At 30.9% G+C, this 19,079-nt stretch overlaps 2 protein-coding genes across 2 annotated transcripts; both read left to right on the forward strand.

The window, feature by feature from the left end:
- Window positions 1–4,272: 4,272 nt before the first annotated feature.
- On the forward strand, window positions 4,273–6,546 carry LOC21391834 (CASP-like protein 1E2). The gene is made up of 2 exons (XM_010106726.2): window positions 4,273–4,577; window positions 6,103–6,546. Exons 1-2 carry the CDS (start codon window positions 4,276–4,278, stop codon window positions 6,437–6,439), a joined length of 639 nt encoding a protein of 212 aa, XP_010105028.1. The 5' UTR covers window positions 4,273–4,275; the 3' UTR covers window positions 6,440–6,546.
- A 9,810-nt stretch (window positions 6,547–16,356) lies between these two features.
- On the forward strand, window positions 16,357–18,875 carry LOC21391835 (CASP-like protein 1E2). The gene is made up of 2 exons (XM_010106727.2): window positions 16,357–16,727; window positions 18,330–18,875. The coding sequence occupies exons 1-2, from the start codon at window positions 16,477–16,479 to the stop codon at window positions 18,661–18,663; spliced, it is 585 nt and encodes a 194-aa protein (XP_010105029.2). The 5' UTR covers window positions 16,357–16,476; the 3' UTR covers window positions 18,664–18,875.
- The last annotated feature ends 204 nt before the right edge of the window (window positions 18,876–19,079 follow it).

Raw genomic sequence — 19,079 nt, forward strand, 5'->3', positions numbered from 1 at the left:
TTTTCTACACACCTTTAAGAAAATTCGATATTATGATCAGTTAGTTCCTTCCACACCCTAGCTAGCTCAAGACGGAGATTCTTAGAAAATTAGGGCACGTTTAGTTTGTTGATTCGAGTTTTTAATTTGAGTTGAGATATGATTTTATATGAGAGCTTTTTACTGTAGTAAAAAAATTAAATATGACTGTTTTTTAGAGCTTTTTATTGTAACAAAACTTGAATCGGTAAAATGAACGAGGCCTTAATGTACTTTAGGACTAGAAAAATTGAACTAATTAGTAGTTTTCTATTTTTAAAGGTTAGATCTATATTAAAAGCTGTCTATTTTGTATATATTTTTAATCTGATGTGATTTTGATCTGATTTTACGGTTAGAAATTAACGCTACTATAAGACTGTTTAATAAGAGAAATTTCCACTTTAGTATTATTAAAATTGCACGTTCTCTTCAATGGCCGCATTTATAGGTGGTGACAATCAACACAAATCAATAGCCAGCCAAAATACTCTACAAGATTAGTAGTATCCTTACATATACGCTTTTAACTATGCGCACCAAACTGCATTTTGACGAAACGAAAAAAAAAAAAAAAAAAAAAAAAAAACCTTCGCGAATAGGGTCTATTAAAATGTGCCGTGCGCAGTATGAAAATGTTGTAAAGCGCCGATTATTGTTGTTGAAATGGTTTAATGAAATATATATATATATATATATATATATTTATAAATGAAGAGAGAGTAACTGATAACGAAATTGTTTAGAATATTCTAATTAAATTGGCACGCTCTGAACAACTTAATTATCTTTTATTAAACCCCCAATTCAAATATTTTATAATAGAAATTAAAAATACAACTAATTAAGAATCTGAACCAATCAATAAACATAAACTAGTAAAGCCGAGACCTAAAGAAATAGTTTTGCGAATATATATTTAAGCAAGAACATATCTAAAAACTGAGTTCTAGTTGTACTTTGTTTAAAGGCGTGTTTGGAACTCGTTCTAAACTGATTTTATTTTTTGTATAAAAATAAAAATAAAAACGTTTTCAATCTCAGACAGAAATTATTTTTAAAAATACGTTTGGTAGTTTTATCAAGAGATTATTTTCGGTGTAAAAAAAACCCATTAATGTCTCTCTTTCTCTCTCTGCTCGAGAGAGGAGAAAACGCAAATAAAAAATGAAAATGATTAAAAGTTGTTTTTCATTTCTCTCTCATTTTACACTAAACTAAAAAATCGTTTTAATTTCTATTTTTTATCTTTATTGTGTCAAACGCCGTTTTAGAAACATTTTTATTTTTTTTTCTCGCAAAACGTAAAAAACAAAAACATGATCAATTCCAAACACGGCCTAAGTTTTCTTAGGTCTATAATATTACGTTATAAAATGTATATAGTGTGTATCTATACTATATATATATATATATATATATACATACATATAGTGTTTTGTGAGTACTTGCTATGCGGTGGCATGAAATTGATGATATTGAATTAGATGATGCCGTAAGCTATTATAAGTGTCGCAAATATCCAATTTTTTGCCGTTAATATGTGTGGTCCTGGTCTTATCAGCTTCTTTTATATATAGATCATGACGACTTAAATGTTAAAACAGACGAAACCATGTCAGTAAAATCATTAATGTATTAGTGGATTTTACTTGGTTTTTCTACTAGTATTTTTTAATAAACATTCGTCTAGATAAGATCGATATTTCTGATTCTGTGACTAGAAAAACATAAATATTGTAGGGAATATTTTTAAATCATCAAAATTCAAAACTTTATAATTAGATTCTATTTGAGCACCTTAATTTGTCCAAAAGCTAAGATAATGATCAATTCAAGTAGTAGTTTATATTAGGAATACCACAGTATTTAGATAATTAGTATGATATCACCAAAAAAATTTGCCACGTATCACATTATGATAAAGAGCTGAAAACTTTGGAAGATAAACTATCAATTGATCGAAGCCATGTAAAGAGTAAACCCATATAAAATTGGCATGCAAAAATATATAAATAATCGGGAAACCTGGTCAAAAATTCTGTGGCTTGTGTTCAGTTTTATGTACCCAAAAGAAATGTGCAGATTCTTTGTCACATTGATAACTGCCAAAAATAAACTCAGTCCAGAAAACCCCATCAAGAATATTAATACATAACGCATTCATATATTTCGGGATTTGCCTATATACATATGTTAAGTGCACAAAAATATTTTCATGACTTGACCATTGTGAAACTTCATATAGAAATAAAAATTTGTAAATTAATAAGGAACTAAATAGATTAGCAAGCTAATAAGAGTTGAAAACTGTTATAGTGATGAGTACTGTCCACTAATAAAAAATAGATTCCGCATATTCATAAATATGATCCATATTTTATTAGTAGTGGTACTTAATATCGGTTGCGTCCGAAGCACAATTTTCATATGAATTATCCTTCTTAATTGTTCCATATTCATATATACTATTATATGCATGAAATAAATGCCTCCCATTCAGTGGTTAAGTTCATTTATTTCTGTTTTAAACTCACAAACATTAATGGTATAAATAAGATCCTCCCAACCGTGCCATCTGTATTCTCTCCTCAACAGAGATCCACATTCCAAAGCTTTCACATCTAAATTAATTCAACAAATAATTAAGTGTCAAAAGTCCCTTTTTACTACACTACCTGAAGTTTCTCCAAGCACGTTATTTAAAAAAAAAAAAATTTGCTTGATTTAGGGTTACATGCTTTTTCAAGATGTGGATTCACTACGGGTTTTGCAAAAGATATGGATAACCCGAGTTTCCATGAAAACTAGGGAACATCTCAACCCAAATTTCAGCTACTAAAAGATGAAAACAAACGATCTCAGATGATTTGACGAAAAGTTGTAAATTAACACTCCGTTTAGTAGGAAGAAGAAAAGAAATCATGGAAAAATATAAAAGATAGAAATTGAAATGACAAAAAGGATATTAGTTTTCTCTTAGGTTGTTTTGTAGATAGAAAGAAAAGAAAATTAAAGATTTTTACAATTACCTCTTTATTAATCTACTTATTTTATCTTACTTTCAAAACTATGACACTAAAGTAACTTTAGTTATCCTTATTGATTTCAAATTTTCCACACAAAATTCCAAATATATGTAACGTTTATTAATATCTACCATTTTTTTTCCCTTCCCTTCTCTTTTCTTTCTTATCAAATAAGTTACCAAACAGTGAAAGCTAAAAAGATTTACAACTCAAATTGTTTTTTTTTTTGGGGTCGTCCAATGACTAAAATAAAACAATTAAGACTTTTTTAAAAATAAAATTAAGCTACATTTATGGTACATAGACTATCACACGTAAGGATATCAATGGGGCAGGTAAAATGGGCCCCGTACCGCCCCACCCCGAATGGTACGGGTCTAACCCCCAAGGCCGGGGGTCAAGAATCGTTAATGCGCAGGGCGGGGCGAACCAGACCTGCCCCATTTTCTTTAAAAAAAAAAAAAGAGAAAAAAAAAACTGCATTATATATATATATATATATATATATATAGTGGGATCCAATATAAAAAAATATATACTCAGATGTAAACTAATAATGTTAAACAGTTTTAACATGGTTGTAAGTTTAATATATTTTTTAAGATCCATAATCTAAAAATTGTGAACTTATACAGTAGTATTATTGATTTATTTGGACAACTTAAGCTTGAAATATGAGATACTCAAAAGTTAAATTTTAGAGCATTATTGATATTTTTAAAATTCTCATGTAGACGTTATAAATGGAAAATTTAGAGGGGCTATCTATTGGAAAAGAAATATAAAAAGAAGAAATTGATTGGATCAAAATTAAAGGGTCCATCTTAAATTAGTGAAAGCAGTTGCCCTCATTACGCCTAGAAAAATACTTAAGGATATCACTAGTATTAAGCACCATGACTAATAAAAATAGACCCCACTGGTAGATTTCATAATGCGGAATTCATCTTTTATTAGATGGGTTGATCTGTCACTTAGCACTATACTCTTGAATTGCCCCAAATGTGGCGTTATTGTGACCATTACTTCACCTCAGAGACTCCTGCCCCACCTCATGCCTTAATTGTCTTTGTCAATAATATGCGAACTTTCACTTCCAAACACAAAATATCTCTCTCTCTCTCTCTCTAGGCCATCTCTATGTATATTTATTTGATATATATATATATATATATATATATATATCTTCTAATTAGTAGAACAAAGATCTTATATATTTCTCGTGGAAATGGAGAGCCAGGGCAAAACCATGATCAATGACATTGGTGGGTTTGAAGGATTGGAGAGTACAAACGTTGATGATCATGAGAAGGAAGTGACCAGAGTGGATAATAACAAGATGAGAACAACAAGAACAATATTATTATCTGAGTTTGTACCAAGGGTTTTGGCATTTGCCCTAACTTTCTCAGCTGCTGTGATCCTTGGAGTGAATAAGCAGACCAAAGTTGTTCCTGTTAAGGTTTTCGACACTCTCCCACCTCTTAGTGTTCCTGTTTCTGCAAAGTGGCACTACTTATCTGCCTTTATGTAAGTTCTTCTTCTTATTATATATATATATGTATATGTATTGATCCCTTACTAATTTTTGTATTGAAATTTATTGGCTAATTATATATTTGTTGTGGGTGGATGAAAAGCTGATATGTTTGATTATACTACTTGGATCTGGTTTCGATATAAGCTCCATACTATGGTAGTGCATAATTTTCACCGTTAGATTTGATTTAAGTATTATACTAAAATTAAAAATGTGTAAAAATTGACATAACCTAGTAAGATGTGTCAAACAATTTTACAATTTATACCATCTTTGTTGATTTAAAAAATTTAAAGATATCCGACCATCTTGTCGAGAAGAAAAATAATCTTGTAATATATATATAAAATATTCTATCAGAATATTTTTTTTATACATTAAATAGCATAAATATTAAATTTATAAAATAGTCATTCAATTGAGTGTAAAGATAACATCTTTTAATTGACATTTCTGCATTTCTATCTTTTTCATACCTATTGTATAAATCTTATTATGTTTGTTGTTGCAGTGTAAGAGCAACTTCAATATATAGTTAGCCAAAAGAATGAAAATACAAGAAAGTCTCCTAGCGCTTTGTAGTTGTTATTTTTAATAAACGCAATTTTTATTGAAAAAGAAAAGAATAACTGATCAACCTATATTATAAAATAAAAATGAAAAAGAAAGGCACGTACTTAACAAAACTAAAGCAGAAAACTCTGCAACATTTTGTAGTTATTTTTGTTTGTCACCTCAGAAATTTATCCCTTCATTTCATTAGCCCCACAGTGTGCTTTCCCAGGGGACATTAGGACAATTCTTAGTGTTTTTTTTTTTTTTTTTTTTTTTTTTTTTTTTTTTTTTTTTCCTTTTTTTTCTATTTTTTTTTTTTTTTTTTTTTTTCACCTTGTTACCTTAAAGATGAGTACTTGTCATTAGCCTCACATCAATAAACATTCCTACCGACAAAACGTAGCTAGATTTAACCACAGTATATTTTTTTCCCTAATGTCTTCTAACAAGTAATTATAGTGGTTTTAATAATGATTTCTTTTTTCTTTTAACCCCATTTTGGCCTAAACACTTGAAAAGAAACAGAATAATTAATCAACAAATAGGCTCATAAATTGAAGGTCATGCCAAGAAATGATCATCGCAACTAACTTCTGAATTAACGTTATCAATTCATATATATGCCAACTTGAATGAACACCCACACAATTTTAAATTTCAACTAATGATAGGCTTACACATTATATTTTAAATTCCCAATTATGACACTAAAACCCACAAAAGTTTTCACATTTTGTGACTAGTTGAAAAAATAGCTGCATCAAATTTCCATGAAATTATCTCATCACCAATATTATTTAACATTTTCCTAATTACCAATTAGAGGCTCACATACCACTATTTGAATTCACAATTATGACACTAAAACTAACAAAATTTTCACATGATGATTTGTGATTTGGTTTAAAGTGTATATTAACATTTTATTCAAATGAAATCTTATATGGTATGCTTTTTTAGGTACTTTGTGGTGGCAAATGCAATAGCATGTTCATACGCGGTGCTCTCTCTAGTCCTCTCGCTCGAGAACGGCGGTGGCAGCAACAGCAGCTCCGGGCTTATCATCACTGTCGTCGACGTGGTGATGACGGGGCTACTCTTCTCTGCAAATGGCGCTGCCGCCTCCGTCGGCTTGATAGGCTACGAGGGGAATTCACACGTGCAATGGAGGAAGGTATGCAATGTTTTCCACAAGTTTTGTGTTCAAGGAGCTGCTGCTCTCGTCATTTCCCTGTTGGGAGCCGTAGCCTTTCTCTTGCTCGTTGTGCTCTCCGTCAAACGCCTCCACAAAAACTAGTACTCATCATCCACTGCACGTGTGAACTCCCCTCGTTGCTTTGTTATCTTAAAATTTGTAGAAATTCGAATGTTAGTGTTTATGAATATTGTAAATGAATGATTCGACCGAGCTATCCAAAACTTACGAAGTTGAGATAACGGGTGCGTTTAGAACTCGTTCTAAAATGATTTTATTTTTTGTATGAAAATGAAAATGAAAACGTTTTCAATTTCAGACATAAATTATTTTTAAAAATATGTTTGGTAGTTTTATCAAGAGATTGTTTTCAGTATAAAAAAACTCATTAATGTTTCTCTCTCTCTTTTTACTTGAGAGAGGAGAAAACGAAAACAAAAAATGAAAAACGACTTAAAGTCGTTTTTCATTTCTCTCTCATTTTACACTAAACCAAAAAATTGTTTTCATTTCTGTTTTTTGTCTTTATTGCGCCAAACGCCGTTTTGAAAGCGTTTTCATTTTTTATTTCTCAAAAAATGTAAAAAACAAGAACGGGATCAATTCTAAACATGGCCAACATCTTTCGCTTCTTGGTCACTAGTGTCGCATGACAAAAAAAAAGTCTTTAATTATGAGTGATGCGCATTTTTAAATGCCGTATCCTATATTTAGAGTTAATGAAGTTTTTAAACAGCATGCATCTTTTTCGTTTAAAAAAAAAAAATAACAACATGCTTAAGAATTGAAACTCATTCCCTTTCAAAAAAGAATTGAAACTCATTCATTATCAATCGGTCTGATCTACCACAAAATTCTCGATATTATACAGGGATTCATAATGATCGTAGTAGCATATACACACCCATATATATAGCCCAACACTTTAATAACCCGTTGAACAACACTAAATTGATCCGCCATTTTTCAATAGAACTTTATCGACCCTATTTATATGAATACACACTAGATGAATAATCATTTGATGAAAAAATATTAGAATTTCCTTATTCGAATTAGAATGTAAAATTATTGACTCCAGAGATATAATAATTATATGAAGAAGATAAAATTGTTTCAAAAACAGATATAGACCAGAAGTGTCCCTTGTTTTGAAGAGATAAGGACTGGTTGCCCAGAGGCAAATTAATTGAAAGTTAAGCAATGATAATTTAAAGGATTCCCCCACCCCTAACCTCACCTCCAAAAAAAAAAAAAAAAAAAGATGTCTCCTATATTGTCCATATATTATGGAAGTATCGACCTAAATTCATAAAGCTCTTAAAGTATACGTCAAGAAAATTAAAGATCCATGAATGTAGAAAACCTAAATTCATAAAGCTCTTAAAGTGTAGAAAGTAACATGGGAGGCCAACCCTTATTTATTTATGTTTGCTGGTCACTATATATAACGTGTCATTACTACTACATAATTTACACCTCAGCAGTAAATTACCTGAAATTTTGATATCCGGTAAGAGAGAAGTTCAAAACCGCATACTGATTGCCTGATATTAGCCATAGGGTTAAAAGGGTCATGTAGGGTAGGTCGCAATATTGAATATCCTCATGAACAAGCTTTTTTTTCTTTTTTTTTTTTTCGAACTACCAGTTTATTTTACTAGTTAGGACATCTCTAAATTTTAACTAAATTTTAGTTAAATTTTAGCTAGTAACGTGAGACAATCCAATTACCATACTTTCTGTTTTAGCTAAACGTCAAATATTTTATAATATTTATTGAATTTAAAATATAAACAACTTCATTAAATTTAAAAGAGAACTTATATTTATTACTGTTTAAAAGAATAAAATAATAGAAAAATGAAATGATTAACCTCTTCTTGCTAGATATATTTAGCTAGTATGAAATGCATTCTCTAAACTAGCTAACTATTTAACTACTGGTTAGAGTATAGAAAAGTGAAAAAAAGTTAAATCATTAGCTAATTTAGTTAAAAATATTAAATGACTAATATGGTTGGAGATGCTCTTAATTTTCTATGTCCGTTCAATTTTGTCAAAACAAAAAGTTTTCCCTAACATTTGGTTATTGTATTGTTATGCGCCGGATATTTCACTTATGACATCCTCACCCTTGATTTATATAAAAATATTAAAACAACCTCTCCATCGTATTTCCAAATGGGAAAATGCAAAGAATAGCATTTTTCATACCCTCTTTTGAAGTAAGTAGCAGGTTTTTTATGATAGATTATAGCATATTTCAATTTTCAATTAGAATTAAAATGTTCTATTACAATTTTACCCCTCTTTTAGGGTTCATTTTCTTTCTTCTTCCGAGACCCTTCTCTCTCCTCTCTCATCTCTCTCTTTCCAAGCTGTCAAACGCAGACTCTCTCTCTCTCTCTCTCTTGTCGTGATCTCTAGCACCGGCGAGGTGCCGCACGATTTCAACGGCGATGGCGATGGCTTCGGCGCTCTCTTTCAAACCAGATCTGGTGAGGTTCCATCGTGATTCCAGTCTCAAGCTCGATTTCGATCTCGATCTCCGTCGACACTCTTTATCTCTCTCTGTCTTCTCACGCATCCGGACAATAGGAAATCACGAGGACTGCTTTGCAACGGGGAATCTGAGAAAATAATTGGTCACGATCTAAAATCTACTCGCGGTGACAACCTTTTTCTCGCCTCAGCAATGATGTTTGGTGTCTGTTGATCTAGGAATGCTCTCTCTCTCTCTCTCTCTGTCTCTCTCTCTCTCCCCTTGTTTTATTATTTTTGCAGTTTGGTTCTGCCAGAAATGATGTTGCCGGGAAGGGTGCCGCGAGCATGGCCACGATGTTATGGGTGGTAGCTGCCAGTGTGGACTGATGGATGATTTTATGTTATTAGCCTTTGGTTTAGAAATTAGGGTTATCTGAATTAGGGTTTTGGGATTGATTTTGAGTTTGTAATTAATTTATGCAGTTATTTGTTTGTTTACTGAGTTTGTGATTAATTCTCATTTGTGTTTGGATATGTTCGAGTCTATGATTTTTGTAGATCTAATTCCGATTTGTTTATTGAGTTTGTGATTTCTTAGATTTGATTTTTTTTATTTTTCACATTCATATGTGTTTGTGATTTTTTGGATCAAGTTTTATTCCGTATTTGGTCACTGACTCCGATCACTGGTTACTGGACTTTTCTGGTAAATATGGCATTTATGTTGGTTTTTGAAATATTTTTGAGTGCGGAAGTGTGATAGTGCGGATCATGTATAACAAAAAAATTTCACAAAATCTTTTGTATACGCTATAGATTATATTAATTTATGCAATAATAAATTAATCTCATTAATTTATCACGATAGATGCCTTGCCGACGATTAGGACGATATCTTGAGGTCTTTGGCCAACGAACGTTCCTTGCTCCAAAGCTTTCTTAGAACACCTAAGTCTTCCTCGTCTACTCCTTGATTTCGCAAGATGATGAGTGTGGGCTCAATGTACAACTATCAGAACGATCACCCGCTATTTTGTATTCTTTCACTATCAACACATGTATGTGAAAGAATTAGGAATATTGGAAGAACTTTTCTTCTCTTTTTCTCGCTTGTGATATTCGACCAACCTAGGGAATTTTTTAGATCAAAATCTTTTTTTTCTAATTCCTATTGTCTCCTATTTATAGACAATTATGAGAACCCTTTTGCTTGAAGGCAAAGAAAATAGGAAATTTGTTGCTACTATATTTTTAATCTCATTAAAAATACAGTTTCCCTTGTGCTTTTGGAAACAAAATTTCCTTCTCTTTTTCTTATTGTGTGGCCGGCCATCTCTTAAGAAGGAAGGAGAAATGTCACGACCCCAAGGATAGAGCCGTAATTATTAGAGTTTAATTAAAATTTTAACTTAATTAAACTGGACTAATTAAGAAAAATCCATAAAAATAAAATAAAATATACAAATACCAAAATAGATATTAAAATATATTGCTCCGGAGTCTTTCTTTTACAAATAATATTTAAAACAGTCCATAAAATTCAAGGAAAATAGTACAACTCTGGGACAATATCAACCAATACAGTTTATATACAGAAATACAGTACATCTCAGAATTAAAAACTGTAAATTCGAAACAAACTAAAAGTACTTACTGTCTGAAAACATACATAAATACAGTACATATCAGAATTAAAAACTGTAAAATATATTGCTCCGGAGTCTTTCTTTTACAAATAATATTTGAATCTCGCGCCTTCAATCTATTAGCATCCAATCGCAATGCTGTAAATCTAAACCGCTAACTCTAGACGGGGGTTTAAAACATTAAAAACTGAAGAAAAATGGGTGGAATGCCCAGTAGGGTATAATTTTATAAAATATTGTAAATAAAAGTACTTACTGTCTGAAAACATACACCCGGAACCGATCATCCTTTTCAGAAAAAAGAAATACTCACGTAATAGTAGTAAAATATATGTATAATGAAAATATGCATAGCCATAATAACACCACTGAGCAAGAAGTGGACCGTACAAATTTCGGGACCTGCCCCCAAGGATACGATTACCATATCCCGATCTCTGTGGCCACCATGATTTTATCATTTCTGAAAATATTTCATTTTAAGAAAGAAAAATCTTTACAATCTCATTTCTAAATTATTGGAAACCCAATAGCATTATTCATGCCATTTCTTTTAAAATTATTTTCTTTAAACATGTTTTGTTCTAAAACATTTTGATAGGCCAAAACCAGTTAAATCATGGTTATCAAGGATATGGACAAGAATATCATACCTCTCGGATATCAAACCTGGGCTAGCCTTTCGTTATCCTAGCCTATGCTTTCCTCAAAGCTTTTAATCTGATCCTTCAACTAACATTGTCACAAAACAAAGTTTTAGGACACAATCCTCATTCCTAAAACAAATCAAGTTCAATTATGTCTAATTGTTTCCTATTAGTGTGCCTTGACTCAAATCTAAGTTTCACAAACGACTTTATAATTCAGTTTGAGGGTTCTTTAAAAATTGAAATCCAATTCATGGGTTTGGTTTCCCTTTTTAATTTCAGCTTAAAAATAAGGTTTTAAACAAATTTCGGCAGCATATCGGCATATATAGGGAAAATGTCAAACCTACAATTCAAGTTCAATTTCAAAATAAATTCTCCTAAAATCATCAAAACTAGTTTCCAATCAATTCAACAAGTCCAATAACTGAAAATCCCCAAATTTAATTCAATTCTAACAACAATTGTTCAAATCCAAACCCTAACTCAAAATTATTCAAATCTAACCAAAATCAAACTTTCTCAAGTTTAAAATTCAAATCAAAGAGTGAGTTTTAAGGGGTTTTACCTCAAATTAGTTGATGGCGCCTTTCTCTCTCTTTTCTCTTTTTTTTTTCTTTTTTTTCTTTCCTGCTTCGACAGGAACAAACCAGAGAGAGAGAGGTGAGAGAAAGAGAGAGAGCAGGGGAGAGAGTGAGAGAATGCCGGTGAGAGAAGGGGAGAGAGAGATGGTCGGTGGCCGGCTGGAGTAAAGGGAAAAGAGAGGGAGGGACCGGTGGTGGAGAAATGGAGGAGAGAGAGAAGAGAAAAAGAAAGAAATAAATAAAGAAAGAAAGAGAGAGAGGGGCTGGTCTGGGCAGCCACGAGAAGGAAGGGAAGGGAAAACGAAAAAGAAAAGAAAGAAAAGAAAAGGAAAAAGAAAGAAAAAAGGAAAAATAAAAGAAATAGGAAAAAATAAAAGAAAATACATTAAAATTAAGTGTATTTTCAAAAACTTTTGGGGTGAAAATTGAAAAATGAAAGTAATTTATAAGTCCTTAAAATAAACTTAATCTTTAATCACAAGATTAATTGGAAAAAAATTAGTTTTAGGCACACTAATATACACAATTAACATAATTAAACATGTTTAATTCTTAAGGGCGCTACAAGAAATTTTTTTCCTAATCCAGTTTCTAATTTTAGCTTAAATTCAATTCAAAATAAAGTAACATCTTACTTTCCCTTTTGAATTTAATTGAAAAACTTATCGAACAAGTAAACCGGATTACTTGGTGAGCAAGTAACTAAATCCCAATAGGATTTTTTCCAGTGTCACATGCTCCCTGTGGTCCCACCATAGTGTGTGACAAAATAATTAAATAATGACATTATTTAATATATAATTAATTCTCAATTAATTATTCACGAGTGAAATAAAATCCCAATAATTCATCTTATCTTGCAAATAATACAAGGATGACGCGGGGACTTATGGACCTATAATTCTGAGCTCCAATAAAATTAATAATTAATTGAACTCTTTAATTAATTTATTAATTATATTAATTCTAAAATTTACTGCACTAAAAACTTGGAATTGCACTCTCAAAATTATAGACACAATTTACTTCTAAGAACTTAAAGTTTTCATTTGATATAGTCACTACATATAGATTGATCCTCCATAATAATTTATAATTAGAGCTAGGTAAAATTCGTTAACCTCTCTACTTACATCTTTATCATTGAGTACCATTGATTCTCTAATGAATAGTATATTCATAAAACACATTCATGAATACGAGTTTGTTACTTATTCAAGTACCGAATCAACCCTTAAGGGAATTATTTATCTGCTTTTTTAAAGAAGAATGAATGGATTCCATCTTGTATATTAACATTTTCGGCTATCCATTTCATTATGTTCCCAAGATACAAGGAATAGGATTTAGGATTTTGAAATCCATACCGAGTAAGTCAAAGAACATGAATTCACAAATAAGAGTCTACTAATAACTCAGGATTAAGATCATTATATATATGACTATCGGTAGACTCAAATTTGATTTTTTATGCTTAACGGAAATTATCATAATATGTAAATTATCCTTCGTAACCTGCAGTTATTTTTCATTAACCTACTGATTATCTTTCGTAATTTGCACGTTATTTTTTCATAACCTGTAGGTTATTTTTTGTAGTAGCATTAAAATTTTGTATAGTGACATAAATAATAGAGTTGAAAAAAATAATTGTTAGACTTGAAATTTTCTCAAATATTTTCTGCCTACAAATCTTCTTTATTTTGTACATTCTCTTGTGGGTTAAAGAATGGACTTTTTTTAGTTTTTTGCCGCTAATTAAGGTTAAAGAATGGTACTTATAGGAATCTAGTGTTAGTTTTCTACTTCTATGTTAAAGAATGGTACTTACAGGAATCTAGTGTTAGTTCTCTACTTTTATTATTCAGATATATTCTTGCGCTTTGCATTCAATATCAATAATATAATTTGGTAATATGATGATCATATTTCATTCAAATATGTGTGTATATATAGCACATGCTGTCCTACACTGGTGTCAAGTGTCCCAAACATTCATTTTTTGGTAGCTAACTTCTGTAGCCCTTGTCTGAACTTACTGTAAGTGAACCCACATAGATAACAACTTGTCATATAATTTGTTGATACAATAATGTGTTTTTGCCTTGGAATGAGTTTTTAATAACTTTTTTTTTTTTACAGCTGAGAAATTCATGTATTTGCTTCCTCTACGCTGTCAAAACTACAACTTGCTAGCTACTTACTCACACATATGTACATATTAGTGCCAAAAAAATCATCACCGCATAGAGTTGAAATCTTTGACAGAAGGGTGCAGACTTTCAATTATACATGGTCCAAGCCGTGTAAAGTGTAAACCAAAAAAAAAAAAAAAATGCAAAAGTGTGGACGAACATGATCATATTTACATTCACAAAGTCCTTGCATTCAGTTTAATTTATATATACATATATAGACGAGTTTTGAATAATCGCATTTCATCCTTAATTACTCATTAAATATAATAATTTAATGAAAAAATTGTAATTAATTTTTTTAATTATTATGTAATTTATTACAACCATAAAATAAATATTTTACAGTTAAAAAAATTTAATAATAAATAAATATTAGAGTAATAATTAAAAACACACATCTATATATATGTATATTATATTGTCAAATTATAAAAAGTGCATCTTTCTTTATGTTTTAACACAAACTTAAAACTTCAATATTATATTATAATATTTGAAAAGTCGTCTCAAGATTCACATTTGGGTAGACGTGGAAGAGATGCAATGATGCAATGTGGCGTAGATGCGCCACTCATCACTCTCCAATAAATTGTAAATTCGAACGTTCTTGAATTCATGCCCATTATTATGTGGGTTGTTTCATAGGTTTTTGAGTCTAATAGAAGAAAAAAAGAAAGAAAAACAAAAAAAAAAAAATTGAACTTTGCAACATGGTCAAATGTGAGCCACAGCCTAAACTAATTCCATTCAATATATGATCATCATCGTCATTATTATTTTCAAAGTGATTGTGATCAATTATCACTTACCTATGCTTATATAGCATAGCCTTTACATCTCAATTAATAATTAGAAAATAAAGCACCAAAGTGTGGCAATAAGGATTTAATAATTTCAAGCACATTAGTGCATAATTTGGGAAAGGATATGACTTTATCAATTACGTATAGGGTGACTATATTTGTCAATTATGAATTTGCGCGTTGAGATACTATAAATGTGGATATGATGGGTAGGTTTCCCACTAGTCTTGCACACTCGTTTTCTGCTTCCTTGCAGCATTGATTTTTATTTTAATAAAAAAACATTTTATAATGTGGATCCGTATAAGATTGCATACATCATGGGGTTATTAAGAGTGAAAATTCGTGTTAATGGGTCGTATTCGTGTCAACTTATTTATTAATCGTGTCAGAAAATATCAACCCAAATATGACATTTTAATTTAACGTGTCAAAAATTTCAACTCAAACACGACCCATTTATTAACCGTATCAACTCGTATAACCCGTTAAAATTAATATATTAAATAAATAACTAATATAATAATGACTTATTTAACTTGCTCAAGACAGGTTTAACATGTTTATTGGTCAATTTATCTTTTCCTTTAAGAAAAACAAATGAATTTTACCTACAAATATTAAAATTCACATTATTTGTATTTAAATATGTCATATAAACTTTTATGTTATATCACATATCATTAAATTGCTGATGATATATATAGTTAATCATGTCAATTCGTGTCACTTCGTGTTAGGAGGTCAACCATAACCCAACCTAATTGTTAATCGTGTCAACCCGATTATGACCAAAACCTATTTATAATAAACTCAAACCTGTTAACTTCGTGCGGATTTTGAGTCGTATCGTCGTGTCGCTACCCAAGGTTTATAATGTAATGGCCAATACAAAATTTAGAGTGATCTCTTGTAGTGCTTTATTTCTACTTAGATTTGAATGAAATTTCTCTTAAAAAATAAAGTGATCTTTAAACATCTTGATTCAGTTTGCACCGTAATTTAAGTTGTAAGTGGGTCTCACAAGATGAGACTTGTTAGGTCGGGTCCACATTTTGTTTCGTAATATCACAAGACGAGACTGATATTAAGTTAACATGACATTTAGTTTAAACATTAATGGCTTTTTAAAGACATAAAGGCATAGTTTTTCATAACCGAACTTATATAGAAAATGCCTTAAATTCAGCACCCGGATCAGTCTGATAAATGTAATTCTTTTCATATAATATCGTTTATTTATTGTATAACACTCAGTTTATTTAAGTGTAATGTTTAAAAAAAAATAGCCCAACACGTGATATTGAGTGCTATATTTGAACAAATTGAATGTAACACACGCGTATGAACAATATTACACAAAGTTAAAAAAAAAAGTTACATTTATTGGAGTGTACAAGTGCCTGATATAAGACTTTGCGGCCTCTATATATATGTATGACTTTTCTAATGAGGTAACTACAAATCTTGTTTTGATAGTCCTTTTTTAGCGTAGTAGCACAAGTTCGTGGTCATTATTTCGCCGCAACGACCAACCACATCTGCTCCTTAATTGTCTCTTTCAACAGTTTACACCTCTCTTTCACACTTTCCCTGCTCTTCAATCTTCACCAATAGCACATATAATAACATAATATATATATATATATATATATCTCTCTCTCTCTCTCTCTCTATTTAGAGCCTTGCTCTAGCAACTACTTTCTCCATATATACGTGTCACAAATTCAAATACATGCATAAGTTGTAATTGTGAGGATTCATATTGTTGGTGATGGAGAGCAAAAGCATGAATAGAAATGGTGGCAATGAATTGGGAGGAAAAGAAGTGAAAGTGGCAAACAAGAGAAGAATAGGAGCATGTGAGTCTGTGCTGAGGATTTTGGCACTTGTTCTCACTCTCTCAGCGGCTGTTATTCTTGGAGTGGATAAACAGAACAAAGTTGTTCCTGTTCAAGTTCTTGAAACTCTGCCACCTATTAGTGTTCCTGTTTCTGCTAAGTGGCATTACTTGTCTGCCTTTGTGTAAGTCGTCTTCTATTAATACCCTACTTAATTAATTAATTCCTTGCTTAATTTTAAACTGCATCTTTGATTTGCTTGGTATGTGAACTAGTTAGATCTGATTATGGCTTTTATGCTTGTTTTCTTCTCTCTCTCTCTCTCTCTCTCTCTCTCTCTAAAACTTTCATAATGAAAAAATAAAAAATAAAGATATGGTAGTGAGTTATATATGCTTCATATCACAGTTTAAGAGCAACTTTTGTTGTGATATAATTTGAGGATATTATATATAATTTGTAGTTTTGTGTTGGAATTTGGTCTTTAGTATAATCTAATTTCCGTTTGGAAAAATCCTAACCGATATCACCATTTTCTTCTGATTTATGTTCTGGGAATTAATGTGTTGTTTAAGATGATTACGCATTAGAACAAAGGATTATTCAAGGTTCTTTCACCTTTTTTTAAGGAAATACTTTTTTTCTTTTTTAATTTATATTTTAGTCCTTTTAAGTTGCCATTTTTGTCTGTCTTCTTTTAATATTATCTAAAAATGGGGCTGTCATTTAATAGCCCCACGACACGACAATAAGTCGCCTCTCAATAAGACATATGGGACCAGATGTATATAATTTCTTTTCACATAATTTGTTTTAACAACCGTATACCATAGTAGAAATGTTCACAAAGAGTATTAATTTCGGTATTTTTCTAAAAGGTACTGCTACTAACCATAAACCATAATATACTGCATGTAATCACCTCAAAAACAAAAAACAAAAACAAAAATAGCCACAACATCTTCTTGTAACACTTTCAGTCATAACATTTTTGTATAACTAAAACTTTTAACTACGAGGTAAGAATAAATAAATAAATAAATAAATAAAAACGTCGCGGTTAAAAGTTTTTAGTTAGCACAAAAATTTGTGACTAAATGCATAAGTCACAAGATTATAGCTAAAAATGACATTTAGGAAAAAATATAATAAGAAGATGTTATGATTGAAAAATCTTTTTTTTTTTTTTTTTGTTGCTCTTCTTTTTGGTAGTGAATTAAAACTCTCACGATCACATTATTATAACAGTACTTGAAGTCAACTTCTTGCGTACTATGCAATAGCTTAAAGCCTTATACGTTTACCACGCCAAAGCAACAGTAAAGTTTGATAACTTAAACAATTATTCAATGTCATGCGTCAAAATTTTCAGAATTTATTTTAAACTTTCACAAATCACATAGTAGATAAAAAGAAAAATTCATGCGTATCCTAATTTTTGATCGGGTTAAAAAACTTCCAAAACTAAATAAAGTCTGGCAGCCGTACATGATTGGTAAATATAATTTTTTTTCTTTATATTCCTATATAACATTGTTCATAAGTTTATGTAACATTATGTGTGTTTAAGTGTAATACTTAACGTTACATATATTGGACTATATTTTTTTGAATGTTACATTTAAATAAATTGAGTATTATATATACAAATTGTTGGACTAATCCGGCTGCCGCCTAAAAAAACTAGTAGTGACAGCAAAATCTAACATTTTCTCAAATTGAGCACCAATAAAAAATAATAATAATCAATCAATGATAGCTCATAAACTAAGCCACTCTCGCTCAGGTACTTTGTGGTGGCAAATGCCATAGCATGTTTATACGCAGCGCTCTCTCTAGTCTTTTTGCTCGCAAATCGCGAGGGAAAGGGCATCACGGGGCTTGTAGTCGTGGTCGTCGACGTGGTGATGATGGCACTGCTTTTCTCCTCCAATGGAGCCGCCGCAGCCATAGGGGTGCTAGGTTTTAAAGGGAACTCACACGTGCAATGGGAGAAGGTGTGCAATGTCTTCGACAAGTTTTGTGACCAAGCAGCCGCCGCCCTCGTCGTCTCTCTGCTCGGAGCAATAGCCTTTCTCTTGCTCATTGTGCTTGCAGCCAAACGCCTCCACAACAAGTGATCGTGATCAAATTACTTCAAATTACTACTAGAATATTATGTCTACTCTCTATGTATAATGTTCTTCCTAATCCTTCTAGATGTGTGATAATTGTGGCTACGTTTTGTTTTTCTATGCCGTTTTTATATGTTGTAGAGCTTTCGTTAATTAGTAGATATCAATTTTCGTGACAGATTAGTTGTGATATTATATTTAATAAGTTACGAGGGAAATGGTTTTATCTTGAACCATTAGATTCCAGATATTTTTCTTTTCTTAATTTTATATAATACTTGAAAAGGATAATTTTGTTTTCATAATTCTTTTAAATTTTGACACGCTAGTATTTTAAGATGTGATTGATGATGATTAAAAAAAAAAAAAAAAAAAAAAAAGGTTAACCAGTTTTTTTTTTTTTTTTTTTTGTTTTTTTTTTT

This window comes from Morus notabilis, unplaced genomic scaffold (assembly GCF_000414095.1).
Source record: "Morus notabilis unplaced genomic scaffold, ASM41409v2 Scaffold398, whole genome shotgun sequence".
Lineage (NCBI taxonomy): Eukaryota > Viridiplantae > Streptophyta > Magnoliopsida > Rosales > Moraceae > Morus > Morus notabilis.